The sequence below is a fragment of the Pteropus alecto genome, unplaced genomic scaffold (assembly GCF_000325575.1).
Source record: "Pteropus alecto unplaced genomic scaffold, ASM32557v1 scaffold146, whole genome shotgun sequence".
NCBI classification, from domain to species: domain Eukaryota; kingdom Metazoa; phylum Chordata; class Mammalia; order Chiroptera; family Pteropodidae; genus Pteropus; species Pteropus alecto.
In genome coordinates this window covers 16,009,424-16,024,024 of record NW_006442107.1, presented here as the reverse complement: position 1 = coordinate 16,024,024, position 14,601 = coordinate 16,009,424, and the positions used below count along the sequence as shown (strand labels likewise).

Genomic DNA, 14,601 nt, shown 5'->3' with positions numbered 1-14,601 from the left:
ACCTAATGAATAATTTCCTCAATTTTGCTTGAATAAAGCCAGGGGACACTTTGCTTTGGGTTGGCAAAGAAAGTACAGTGGAGCCACATCAAATTTGCACTTAACATACAAATTGTATTTTATGGCATCAGGAAATTTTAGAAAAAAGTAAACGATTTAATGCAACAGCTTTCTTAATAAGTAACAGGTTAGTGAAGCAGTATGTCTGAAGAATTAAACTACGGTATGACAGCTATGGGAAAATACGTAAATGATACCAAGGGTTTACTGTTAATTGAAAAAAAATTAAAACATGCTTTTAAGGGCCAAATCAGTGGGTGATGTCCTCATTGATATTCTTAAAAACATATTATTTGATGGCTAGAGAGAAACACATATTAATGAAAAATTCAAGAAAATTATAAGCGATATCAACAGTATTATTATATATGCTAGAGTATATATATAGTCACATGCCTTACGATTTTAAAATAATTTTGAGGTTAATTTTTACTATACATAATTTTTATCATACTGATATTGGAACATATAAGATACGACAAATCCACTGAACAACCCTGAGAAGAGACATAGGCATGATACATCAAGTAAGTTCAACAGTTGGACTCCACATGGGAACAACGCCCCAATCCCTCAATACAGAAACATGTACAGGCAGACAATCTGCGTGTCCTAAGTTTAGCTAGCACAAAGTCTTCACTAAAAATAGTGCTATTACAGGGTTTGGACATAGAATACAGATTCCTATTTTACAAATAATTGTATGATCATAAGTCTTTAATAAGAAAATACCAAAGATGAAAGAAGTGTGGGTGTGATATGTGATGGACAGAAGTAGCCTGTTAAAGTGGTCCCTATGTGTGGTAAAACAGTGGATTTTGCTAGTCTCTACGCAAAATGGCAGGAGTGGCTATTCATTATATCTCTCATTTAGAAATGGCGTTGAGGCCTATGAGCAGTTGTTTCTGCATACTGTGGTCTACTAACTTTGCTTGGTGCTCTGAAATCCAATAATTTGCAGGCCTGATGTAGGTACTCCCTTTTCTTACACTGGTAAGGGTACAAGGCACTTCCCAGCATCTTTTCTTTCTACCAAATGTAGGATGGGGTTGAACCAAACACAACTATTCTGGTGATCCAGATAATTTAATGTCGATAATAACAAAAAGTAGACACCGTATTGATTAGCTACACTGAGCCCTGTTCCTCTTCTAGTCAGGCTGGGCTTCTGAAAAGAAGTGATTTTCTTCTGATTTATCAGAAGCAGTGATGTTTTTAAAAGACTAGTATAGCTTAAATCGAAATCTAATTATCAATATTAAATCGATAAGATTCAGGATTATTATTGTTTTTAATAACTAAGAAGAACACAGAGATACAAACCCTGAATTTTCTTCTCACTTCTGCTATTTTCTCTTCTAATTCTTCTGTTTTAAATTTGGTTATGTGGAAAATAGCACCAATGTTATAGGATTCCTTGTATAGTTGTTTAAGATAGTCATCATTTTTTGACTTCAGTTTCCTCAAAGATTGAATTTCAGAGTCAAGCACTGATTTTTTCCTTACACTGAAAAATAAATTAAAAATATTGATATGATTATTCCAAAAGCGTACATACTGAAGCAAATACATTTAATAATAGTAAAAAGGTTGTTCCTTTTTTGTTGCCAAAAGTACAAAATAACAAGATACTTAAATAAAACTTGAAGATAGGAAATATTTCCCAAAATTCAATTTATTTTTCTGGTTCCATTGGCTACCCCTAATTGTCAGGCTGTGCTCAATCTCAGAAAAATAAGTATATCACTAAGAAAAGCCTTGGGATCCTTGATGCTCAGCTTTCAGAGCATTCATTTCCTTCTATACCAATCCATCCTTTCAAATCCTATATAATATTACTACTAAGAATAATCAAACATAAGAAAAAAATCCAATCCATGTAAGAGAACGAAAACAACAAAAGAAAATCAATAACTAAAACAAAACTCTCACTAAGAAAACCAATAGCTAAGGGAAGAGTTAACAGAGGGAAAAAGTAAGACGTTAATATCAGTATAAGATTCTCGAAGACACAGAGAAATAATAGTCTCTATGGAAAATTAATAAGTTATGCTTCCTGTCTAGATTGGGTACCATCTTTGTTCCAAATACATACTACTGAAGCATACAATATAAGAAGGAAATTTTTTTAAAAAACACAAAACTACACTCACAAATGAGGTAACCATCTCTGTAGAATAGAAATGGAACTTGAAAGCAAAGCAAGAGTGGGGATGAAGTAGCATGAAACTGGCTTATGATATTCCACCTGAGGGCTTGCTAAGGCAAGGTTCACTGTATCATAGGAGTGGTTTGTGTGAATTGTACTTGATTGTGAAAGAACCAATTCACTGATGGGAGCTATAGGTTTATAAAAAGTAGGAGCTAGGACACTGAGAAGAAAAAACACAGAAACCAAGAACTCAACCAATGGGTAAAGAAGAAATCCCAAAGAGAAATAAAAAAAAAAAATCTTGAAACAAATGAAAATGGAAACATAATATAAAACATAAGATACAGCAACAGCAATTCTAAGAGGAAAGTTTAAAATGATAAATGTCTGTAATAAAAAAAAAAAGAAAGAAAAGTCAAGCAGGAAGAAAAAAATGAGACACTCTCAGGAATCTGAAGTCACTTTTTCCTAGAGGACTCTATCTACAGAAGTTTTCATTCAATTACTTAAATTTCTAAGACACACGTTATTAATAATTTGCTTTTACTCTCAATCCTCTATTGAAATGTTCTCTTGAATATTGTTATTGTAATTAATATATTTCTAATGTTTTTTTACTCATGGCCATTTAGCATTTTACATTGATAAACAACTTTTTTGATAAATAAAAATTTTCAGCATAATACTTTCATTACAGAAATTTATAAAATATGTGTTAGGAGAAAAGTCACTCATACTCACATCATTAAGAGATAGTCACATCCTGAACATCCTGATATTTAGATATATTTGAAATGGGTTTGTTTTTGTGTATAACTTTACTGCCAGCCAGTCATGAGAGTTTCTGCTTCTCATATTTTTGCAGTACTTGGTATTTTTTAATGTTCTATTTTTTGTAAATATGATGAACCTAATTGCCAAATTTCTAGTGTCCATCTTTGACAGCTTTGCCTGATTTGTAGAAAATTAATAATATCTGCTAATGAAAAGTTTTTATTTCCCAGTACCACTGTATTTGTGCCCATTTGACATACTAGGACTGCAATCATTTCATTGCTTTTGCTAAGAGATTCAGAAAATAAGTTTGGTGACTCAAATCAGATGATATCTTTTCTTTGAAAAGTCCTATAATATTCAGTTCAGAATTAATCATGTTCACTTCTGTGCTAAAAACAAAAAAAAAAAAAACAAAATAACCCCTTTCAAAAAAGAAATCTCAAATAAACCACCTAACTTTATACCTCGAGGAATTAGAAAAATAAGAACAAACTAAGCCCAAAGTTAGGGAAAAAAAGAAATAACAACATTCAGAGAAGAAACAAGTGAAAAACCAAAAACAATAGAAAATACCAGCAACAGAAAGAGGAAGTTTTTAAAAAATAAGCAAAATTGGCAAACCTTTAGCTATAGTAACTAAGAAAAAAGAGAATAGACTCAAATAAATAAAATCAGAAATGAAATGGGCAACATTACACTGATACCATAAATATAAAAATAAACAGGCTAATATGAACAATTATATGCCAACAAACTGGATAACTTCAAAGAAATTGATACATTCCTAAAAACATACAACCTACCAAGACTGAATGATGAAGAAACAAAAAATCTGAACAGACCAATGAGTAAGGAAATTGAATCAGCAATCAAAAACTTCCAATTGAAAAAAGTCCACAACCTGATGGTTTTACTAGTGAAGTCTACCAAACATTTAAAGAAGAATTAATACCAATCCTTTCAAATTCTTTCAAAAAACAGAAGAGGAAGAAACATTTCCAAACTCATGTTCTGAAGCCAGCCTTACCGTGATACCAAAGCCAGACAAATAACACTACAATAACAGAAAATTATAGGCCAATAGTCCTGATGAACAAGATGAAAAAATCTTAAAACAAATTCCTAGCAGTCAGAATTAAACTGCACAAAAAAAAGATCATACACCATGATCATGCGAGATTTATCCTTGGGATGCTAAGATGTTTCAAATATGTAAATCAATAAATGTGATATATCATTTTAATGGAATTAATGATAAAAATCATATGATTATCTAATAGAATTAAGCATTAAAATCATAAGATCATCTCATAGAATTAAGGATAAAAATCATATGATCATCTCAAGAGATGCAGAAAAAGTATTTGACAAAATTCAACATCAATTTATGATAAAAACTCTCAACAAAGTGGGTATAAAGGGAATGTACCACAACATAATAAAGCCCATATTTAACATCATACTCAATGCTGAAAAAATGAAGGCTTTTCCTCTAAAATCAGGAACAAGACAAAGATGCCCATTCTTACCACTTCTATTCAACACAGTACTGGAAGTATTAGCCAGAGCATTCAGGTAAGGAAAAGGAAGTAAAAGGTATCCAAATCAGGAAAAAAATAATTAAAACTTTCTGTTTGCAGATGACATGACCTTACTTATAGAAAACCGTAAAAACTCCACATAAAAACTGTCAGAACTAATAAATGAATTCAATAAAGTTTCAGGATACAAAATCAATATACAAAAATCAGCTGCATTTCTATACATTAACAATGAACTATCTGCAAAAGAAATAAGGAAAACAATCAATCCCATTTACAATAGCATCGAAACTAATAAAATACTTAGGAATAAAATTAACTAAGGAGGTGAAAGATCTATATATTGACAACAATAAGACATTGAATAAGGAAATAAAGGAAGACAAATAAATGAAGACATACTGTGACCATGGATTGGAATAATTAATAATATTTAAATGTCCATATTACCTAAAGTAATCTATAGATACTCAATGTAAGCTCTATCAAAATTCCAATGGCATTTTTTTTCATTTTTAAAATTTAGTTTCAAGTATACAGTACATTGGTTAGACATCTATATAGTTCATAAAACAATCTTCCCATTGCACCCTCCCTTCCCTGACCCTCCTCCTAACCAACATATTAATGCTAACTGCATTCCCTATGCTGTGCTCCCCATCCCCGTGACCATCCATCAGCTACTAATTTGTACTTCTTTAGACTTCTAACATTTGTATGGAGTGATAAAAGATCCCACGTAGCCAAAGCAATCTTGAGAAAGAAGAACAAAACTGGAGGTATTACATTTCCTTATCTCAAACTATATGGCAAAGCTATAGCAATCAAAACAGCTTGGTATGGTACTGTCCTAAAAACAAACACAGACAAATGGAACAGAATCAAGAGCACAGAAATAAACCCAAATATATGTGGCCAACACATATAATCTTTGACAAGGGCACCAACAACATAAAATGGGAAAAGGATTGTCTCTTCAATAAATAGTGTTGGGAAAACTGGATAGCCATGTGCAAAAGAATAAAACTGGACCCCTATCTTATACCATGCACAAAAATTAACTTGAAATGTATTAAAGACTTAAACGCAAGAACTGTAAAACTCATACAAGAAAACAGGAAAAAACTCTTTGACATTGGTCTCAGTAATTATTTTTTGCATATGACACCAAAAGCACAAAAATGAACAAGCTAGACTACATCAAACTAAAAAGCTTTTGCATAGAAAAAGAAAAAACTCAATAAATTGAAAAAGCAACCTACAAAATGAAAGAAAATATTTGCCAACCATCTATGTGATAAGGGTTCATATCCAAAATATATAAAAAACTTATACAACTCCATAGGTAAAAATGAATTAAAAATGGTCAAAGGATCTGAATAGACATTTTCCTAAAGACATAAAAATTGCCAACAAGTACATGAAAAGTTGATCAACACCACTAATTATCAAGGAAATGCAAATCAAAAACACTATGAGATATCACCTCTCACTGGTTAGAATGGCTTTTATCAAAAAGACAAGATATAGCAAATGCTAGCAAAGATGTAGAGAAAAAGGAACACTTATGCACAGTTGGTGGGAATGTAAATTGGTATAGCCATTATGAAACATAGTACAGATATTCCTCAAAAAGTTAAAAATAAAACTGTCATATGATCCAGCAATCCCACTTCTGGGTATATATTTGAGGAACAAAATCAGTTTCTTGAAGAGATACCTGCACTTCCTCCCATGTTTATTGCAGCATTATTCATATTAGCCAAGATATGTAAACAGCCTAAGTGTCTGTCATCCCCGTGATGGATAAAGAAAATGTGTGTGTGCACGCGCGCGCGCGCGCGTGTGTGTGTGTGTGTGTGTGTATTTTCAGCCATTAGAAAGGAGACGCTGCCATTTCCAACAAGATGGATGAACCTAGAGGAAATTATGCCAAGTGAAATAAGCCAGGCAGAGAAAGACAAATGCTGTATAATCTCACTTATATGTGGAATCTAAAATATCCCTATAGAAACAGGGAGTAGAATGGTGGTTACCAAAGGCTGAGGGCTGGTGAAAATGGGGGAGATAGTGATCAAAGGTATAAGCCTTCAGTTATAGGATGAATGAGCTCTGAGGATCTAATTCATGACTACAGTTAATAATATACTGTTGCTTACTTGAAATTTGATGAGTGTAGACCTTAAGCACAGTCATCAAAAAAAGAATAAAAAGTAACTATGCAAGGTGTAGTATTTATACTGTAATAAACTTGAAACAAAAATTAAGAACAATTCCCAGTACTGAAAAACAACATGAGTCATTAAATTGAAAAGTCTTAATTAGTGCTAAACTGGATATATTAGAGAAACACACACATCTCTAGACATGGCATTGTGAATTTTCAGAACTCTGAAATAGGAAAATAAAATTCTAAAGTCCACAGAAAGAAAAAACAGATTACGTACAAAAAATAATATCTAAATGCCATCAGATGTATTACCAAACAAAACTATACGAAAAACCAATGTTTAGAGATCTTATGTACAACGTGATGATTATAATTACTAATATTATACTAAATGCTGGAAACTTGCAGGAGGCTAAATTTCAGATATCTTATCACACACACAGAAAAAGGTAACTATGTGAGGAGATGATATGTTAATTGGCTTGCCTGTAGTAATCATTCCAATATGTATATCAAATTATCATGATGTATGCCTTAAGTATATACAATTTTTAAAAAACTAAATAAAACTAGAAAAACATCTTTAAATTAATGAAAAAATAATAATTTGGATCTAGAATATGATACTTCGATAAAATGCTTGTTCAAATGGGTTGAATAAAAAATGAAATGCGAATTCATGGAAACAGTATTTATTTGAATAAGATTTGCTGTAAAGATTAGAAAGGCAGAACTGGGATGCGGGGCTCTGCTTTATCTTGTGTTTGCTTCTAAGATGAGCAATATTTGTAATGTTCATATGTTATTAAAGTACAGAGAAATAATAATGATTCATAGGTGCAAAGCTCCTGAGTGTGTAAGAGAGAATGGCATCCACTTGGCAAGTTCATGGGTAACAGGCATTACTATGCTGGAGCAGCTACTATTATTATATTGTTAACAGAGAGGAAGACAGAGTATGTGAAGTCATGCAAATAGGCTGGTAAGAGAATGAGGTAATTCCCACTTGATTGCATCTATGTTCTCTATGAATTATATGGAAAGATTATTAGCTTAAAATAAGGGTGATACCAGCATTAGGATTAAAGAGAGAAAATGTGAAACAATTGTCAGAAAACTGAATTGTCTAGAAATTTCTTGGCAATGCTGAATGTCACTTGAGATTTATATTCATAGAACAGTCATAGAATTTAAGTTCTACTCAGCAGCAAATGCACCGCAATGCCAATGAAGCTTAAATATGAGGACCTCTGACCCCAACTCCTCATCCTTTGAGTAACCCTAACAGTGTTTTCACATGGTCATATGTTTTTATAGAGTTTGCGAAAGTATGATATTTTAACCAAATTTTATTAAGACCATTTTCTTTTTCTAATACAATATATCCTCTGTCAAGCAGCATTGAAATGATCATAGGCATTCTGTATTCCTAATCTGGTATTCTTTTCTCATAAAGAGATCTTACATTCTATAACCCTTATGGCCCAACAAACCAGGATCCACCCATGATGAGTTTAATTAGCACAGCTGTGTTTTACTTTAGCCACATTCACCTGTTATGACCCTAGTTTACTTCAATGACAGGGCTTTTTAAGTCATAGAAACAAGATTTTGAAGGTTATTTCAATGATTGCTTATTTTAATCAAATATAACTAGGCTCTGTAAGAAAGGAAGGAACAACAAGAAGGTGAGATATATAAATGTAATGATGACAGAGTGTCAAATAATTGTTGGAGTGATGGTACTAGTGTAATAAATAGGAAAGAGAGGTGTTAATTGTCAGAGTGGATTCTTAAAACGGAGATCAGGAAGTGACTCCATTATTGCAAATGACAAGATGTAGGATAAAACTGTAAGAGAGGGTGGTGAGTGTGAGATGGAAGAAAAGATGGTTGGGTATATGGAGATCTAGGAACTGAGAATCCAAGTTATTGCATGTACTGAATACAGACCAAATCCAGATTTTGATTTTCTCTGCAGAGGTAGAGAATAGAAATGGGAATTGTAATTATTTGTAATATTTTAATTCCTTAAAAAAAATGAAGAGTAGGCTAACATATTGGTGAGTAGTTAATTTTAAATGGCACATGTACCCTTTACTCTTTTAATATCTGAAAAAATTAAAAAGTAAAATAAAAGCAAATTAGATTAAGAATATTCATTCAAAAGGTTGCTTTTAAATGCTGAAAAAAATCATATTCTATACTGCTGTGAAATAACTCAAATTAATAGGCTGGTAAGATATAGCTAAAGAGTATGAAAAACACAGTGCCCTGTGGATTCATTCTAAGTATTCCAGGCTATTTAACAACTTAAATAATATTCTAATTGTTATCTCTATGAATAAATCATTATCCTGTTAACTCTTGATAAACACATTTCATAAAAGATACCAGTATGTCTTTATTGTGTTCAGCTTTTTTGTTCATTTCCCTCGATTATCAACCCCATCTTTGGATCACTGCAGTTACAATGGCATTGTCTTGCTTGAGGTACAGCAGAGCATTAGAAGTAGACATTCAGAATATTTTACAGAGCTTGACTATAAGAAATGGCTATATAGAAATTCATAACACACAGTTAACTTCAAGCAAACTAAATCCAAATTAATCGATTTCAAATCATCTTAAACAAGTTCATTTTCCTTGACTTAGGTTGCTGAAGCCTGCCTATCATGTGAATAAGCAATCGAGTGAAATTTTTGCTCAAGTCAAATGTCCTAAATGTGAAGAGTCTATTTTTAATGGATGCTGGCTTACTTGAAAGACAAAATTAACAAATTATACACTGCTATTACAAGGTAAACAATCATATACCATCATCATTACTAAAAGATCTTACAAATATTTGTATGCACAGAGTACTGAACAAAGTCTGTTAACAAATATGGCATCTATCTTTTGATGTTGCCATTTTTTAAATGAACTATGTATGAACAAGAAATCATACATTGAATTAATTATGTAACTTATTCAAATAGCATAACAACTGGGAATGGCATCAGATGGTGAGATGGTCTTTAGTGGAATTTTAGTGTATAAAACGGCCTGAATTTTGGGGAAATTTCCCGGGGGTTATCTACTAGATGTAGGAGTCTTGGTGATTTCCTTTAAAATATTTCCTATTATTATTTTTTAAATGAAGGGAGAAAAAAGCAGCTAAGACTATAGGGAAGGTGATTCAGGTAAATGGTAGACTACCAAAGAAAAAATAAAGGAGAAAGTAAGAAGAATAGAGCTCTTTTGAGAAAAGCAATGGCCATAGTCAAACATGGGGATGGAGGACTGGATAAAGCAACAAGCTTTTGACATTTTTTGAAGTAGTTAGTAAATGTCATGTCCACAGTCTGTCGTAACATGTCAGAAATAGGAACTGAGATTTGCCAATGGAGGAGAGGCAGTGTTGCTAAGTGGAAAAAAACATAAATTTTGGAGTCAGAGAGATCTACATTGAAATCCTGATTTCTCCTTATGTAATTGGGGAGGGGGATGGTTTCGGATACAATTTCCTTATCTATAAAATTTGCTTAATAACACCTACCAATGAGGTTGTTATAAAGATTAAACATGAATAAATTGAAGATAATATAGCAGGTCCTTGAATAACATCATTTCGTTCAACATTATTTTGTTATAATGTAGGGACTTAAATCGGTTTATATCAATTAGCCTATGGTAAAACTGACTGCATTATACATCGTTTCGCCACAGTTCCAAGAACCTATTGATGATGTTAAGTGAGGACATTTTTGTGTATACACTGTGCTTACACACACTGAATAGCAGATACAAATGATTTAATAAACAGTTTTGTTAATTAAAAAGTATGTAACAACATGGATTTTTATTACAGTGCTATCTGGTTTAAGGAGATGGAAGACAATGAGAGAAAAGAGACACATAAAAAAGGTAAATAGCCATTAATATTACTTTGGAACAAAAAGAGATATTACTGGTAGATGCGACATCAGAACACATTGCAGAGAGAATAAGAGCACAAAAATACTAAAGCAGAGAAAGAAATAAGGATAACAAACTTTTATACTCAGGTCTCATTAGTTCATGCACAAACATGTGCAGAGATACAATGTCTGCAAACGGGAGCTCAGCTGAGAGAAAACAACAAAAACGTAAACCAATAGTGACTGTACATAGTGTGATAAGTGCTAAGAGAAAAGTCTATGGAATCAGAGAGTTAGTTAAGTGGATACTTGTTGAGCATTGACTACATGTCAAGTGCTGCGCTAGGTGACTGGGATACAAAGATGAATCAAAACAAAGGTTCTCATGAAGGAAAAAAAAGGCATGAAAAACAGATTCCTGTGTACTCATAAATACAATAATGGATGAAGTAGAAGCTCTTAAACCACCTTGGTTTATGGATAGAGGAAAATACATTACCAACAGGGGAAGCATCTGAGAAGAGTTAATGTCTGAGCTATTGTATGAGTGATAATTAGTAGTGTCTAAAAATACAAGCCAGGAGAAGAGGAACAGGAGGAGGAAAAGGAGCAGCAGCAAAAGGAGCGGAATTTCAGTCAGAAGAATATCAAAGACTGAAGTTTAAAATAATATGAATTCGGACACGTAAGCATTTTACTAGGCTAGAACACAAAGATCAAGGAAGGGAGTGGTACGAGATGAGTCTGAAATTGTATAGGTGACAGATTAAAGTGTCTAATCTATCAGTCTGGGAGCTCGGATTTAATTCTATAGCTGATAGGGAGCCTCTGAAACTGTTTTTAAGCTGCCGAAAGTAAGTAACATTTCATCCTTTGTAGATAATTTGCACCAGTGATGCTGTATATGCTGGATCTCAAACTCGGAGTGTAGTAGATCATTTGGAAGCCTACTTTAATATTCCAACTAAGAGACAATTAGGGCCTGGTTTATTTCAGAGCTCATGGAAACAGAAAGGAAAGCACCTATTGGAGAAATATTTAAAAGATAGACTTACTAGAAGTTGGTTAAGATGTTGGCTGTAAGCGGGTAGAGGATATAGGATGATGCCTGAAACAAATATCTTGGTGGGTAATAATGTCAAGATCTGATGTTGGGGGAGAGAGTAGACATTCAAAATATTACCAGGATAAAAAAAGGATATGGATAGAGATTTAAAAAGTAAAGAAAAACTATGATACGTGTTAAAATAATGAGAGTAGGTAAATTCCTGGAAGAGGGAGTGCATTAAGGATGTAAATGGTCTGTAGTTAGAATCCTGAGCTAATATATCAGAGGACAGGCAGAGATTAAATAAACTGCTCTAGGATTCCTAGAGAGAATAGCTTCAGAGAGTTAAAGGTAGAACCAAGAGAATGGCAGTCTGAATCTCATAAAGGTATAGCATCAGAAAGGGAATAGACACAAATGGTTGGGTCACATGGGGAAAAAAAGCATGCAATAAGACTAAAAAGTATCCAGTGGATTTAGGAAGGGAAGAAGTTTTTGTTTTGTTTTTTTTTAAAGATAAATTTTGGCAGCAGAGGAGTTTCAGAAGTCAGACTGCTTTGTGTCAAAAAGTGATCAATAGTTAAACGAATATTGCTATTAGAAAATATTGCTAATTATATAAAATTTCTAATGAGAATGGAAGAGAAATACTGTGTGTTTGTCAAAGATACAAATAGGATGAAGGCAAAAGTTTCATTTTAGGTTGGAAAAGGGTTAATGATGAATATAGGCTGAAGAAAAAAGTGAGAAATGAAGATGTCAAAAATAGAAGTGAAAGAATAAAATTATGGCCACAACAGGGCAAAAGGAGTTAAGACAAAGAGCAAAGACAGGCGTGTTGGCCTTGAATGGGCAATACCGTTTACCCCTTGGATGTAGAGAGGCAGAAAAGCTGTTTGCAGACATTGTCACTGTAAAATACATGTTTGACAAAAATATGTCATGTTTTCAATTTCTCCTTCCAATATGAGTAAGCTATAGCATAATTAAAATTAAAATATTCTTTGTGAGTTTATATATTATTTTAGGATTTATTCTAATGCCAGACTCAAAAAATTCATGCTTTAAAGAATTATGGACTGTTGTCTGCCATTATCTTTTTGAATATTGTTTTCCCATCATTTCCTTTATTTCTCATTCTATTTTCCAAAGTTCTTAAGAGTTCTACATTTTTTACCTCTTTTTCTCTCTGTGCTCCATTCTGTGTTCCTCCTTGTATCTTCAAGCACACTGATTCTTTTATCCCCAGCTTTACTTGCTATTTAATTAATAAAATCTTTAACTGAATGAATCCAGTTTTAATTTTTAGAAGTTTTGGTGAGTTCTTTTTCTAATCTGCCTAAACCGTTTTGATAGTGTTCCATTCGTTTATTTTGTCCCCTCAACCATTTTAAACTTACTTAGGTAGATTTAATTTAATAATTTTATTATTTGAAATTATTAGGGGGTTAAATATATTGCTAATTATTTCTGTTAACATTCATCTTAAATTTTTCCTATTGTTTTACAATTTTGTGAGCTCACCTTTAAAAGGTTTACTTTAAGAGAATCTTGAGTGGCCTGAGTTAATTTATTCCTCTGGAGAAAATTTATCAAAGGAGGATCACTTTTTTTAAAATGGTAATTACATTACTTGATTAGGGTCTTCCAAGATTACGCAGGTCAGGTTAACGAAAACATCAAACTAGTGTGTTAAAGAGCCAGACCTGGAGTGTTCTCCCCTTGTTTTTCCCTCATGCAGGCCCCAGGCTTAGACAGACACACTTTGTCTCTGCTTTTGCCTATAGGTATATTTTTTCTGTTCTACCCACTCAAATGCCCTTACTTTATCAATCTCCCTCACTTGCACAGATCCATAGCCCATGGACAATGCTTGAAGACATTAAATCTTAATTTTCCAGTTTATGGGTTCGGCAAGGCCACTCCTCCAGCCATATTTTCGATGCAGCCAAGTATCAGTTGGAAATTTGGCTTGCAGGTGTTCAGTTACTTTCTTTGCCTTGGCCCCCAGGGATTGCCTTTACTTTCCCATAAGCACAACACTGTGTTTAAAGGATATATGTCCTACTTATGCTCTATTCATAAGTGTTCGATAGTAAAAGGCCTTTTACATTCTCTATTATCAATATTGCAAGAAATGTAAATTCTCATTACTTTTCTGTATACATTCTTTTAGACATCTCATCCTGTCCCATTGTTTAAGTTTTTTAACTCCAAATTTGTGACCAGCATCCTCAGCTCTGTGTAATAATAGACCTATGTATTTCATTTTTACTTCTCATTTCCACTTGAGGAGCTAATAAAAATCTTACATTAAAATGGCCCAAAGAGATATATCTTCTTCTCCAAAGTCCCTCTCACAACTTCTTCAAGCCCCTGTTATCATAGCAAGTAGTCTGAACATTTTTCGTTCCCTCACGTCTTATATCCCGTCTATCAAAAAATCTTACTGGCACTCTCTCCAAAATATATCTAAAAATCAACTATTACCATTTCTACTGCAAATACCTTGATCTATGTCACCATTATAATTTTTCTGAATCATCAAAAAAGCTGTCCTTTTGTGCACAGAAGTCCATCTTTCATTAAGCTGCCCAACAGATCTTTCTAAAATGTAAAGTGCTTTAAATAGATAAAAAGCTTTAATCCATATGCCTTTATCACAGCCTACTTACAGGCGTGCAGTATCTGAGCCTTAACTGCCTTGCCAACATTTGTCTCCCTGAAGTACCCTACTCATACACAAGTTTCCCGAAACATTGGCCTCCTTTCTTTTTCCCAAATACATAGGACTTTTATCCATCACAGGACTTTTGAATATTCTATTCCTTTTGCTTGGCATGTTCTTCTCCAGACAGGCTCAAAGCTGATACATCTTCATTCAGGTCTCCAATCAAATGTCATCTACTTAGAGAGAGTGTCCTTGCTAAAGCTGAGCTCCCAGTCCTTCC

The 14,601-nt window shown here is 33.1% G+C and overlaps 1 protein-coding gene across 1 annotated transcript in view; it reads right to left on the bottom strand.

The window, feature by feature from the left end:
- Positions 1–14,601, bottom strand: part of CCDC178 (coiled-coil domain containing 178) — a 325,585-nt gene that overhangs the window by 236,171 nt on the left and 74,813 nt on the right. Inside the window, exon 12 of the mRNA XM_006920102.2 lies at positions 1,384–1,567. Coding sequence (XP_006920164.1) covers positions 1,384–1,567 — 184 coding nt within the window. The remainder of the gene's footprint in view (positions 1–1,383; positions 1,568–14,601) is intronic.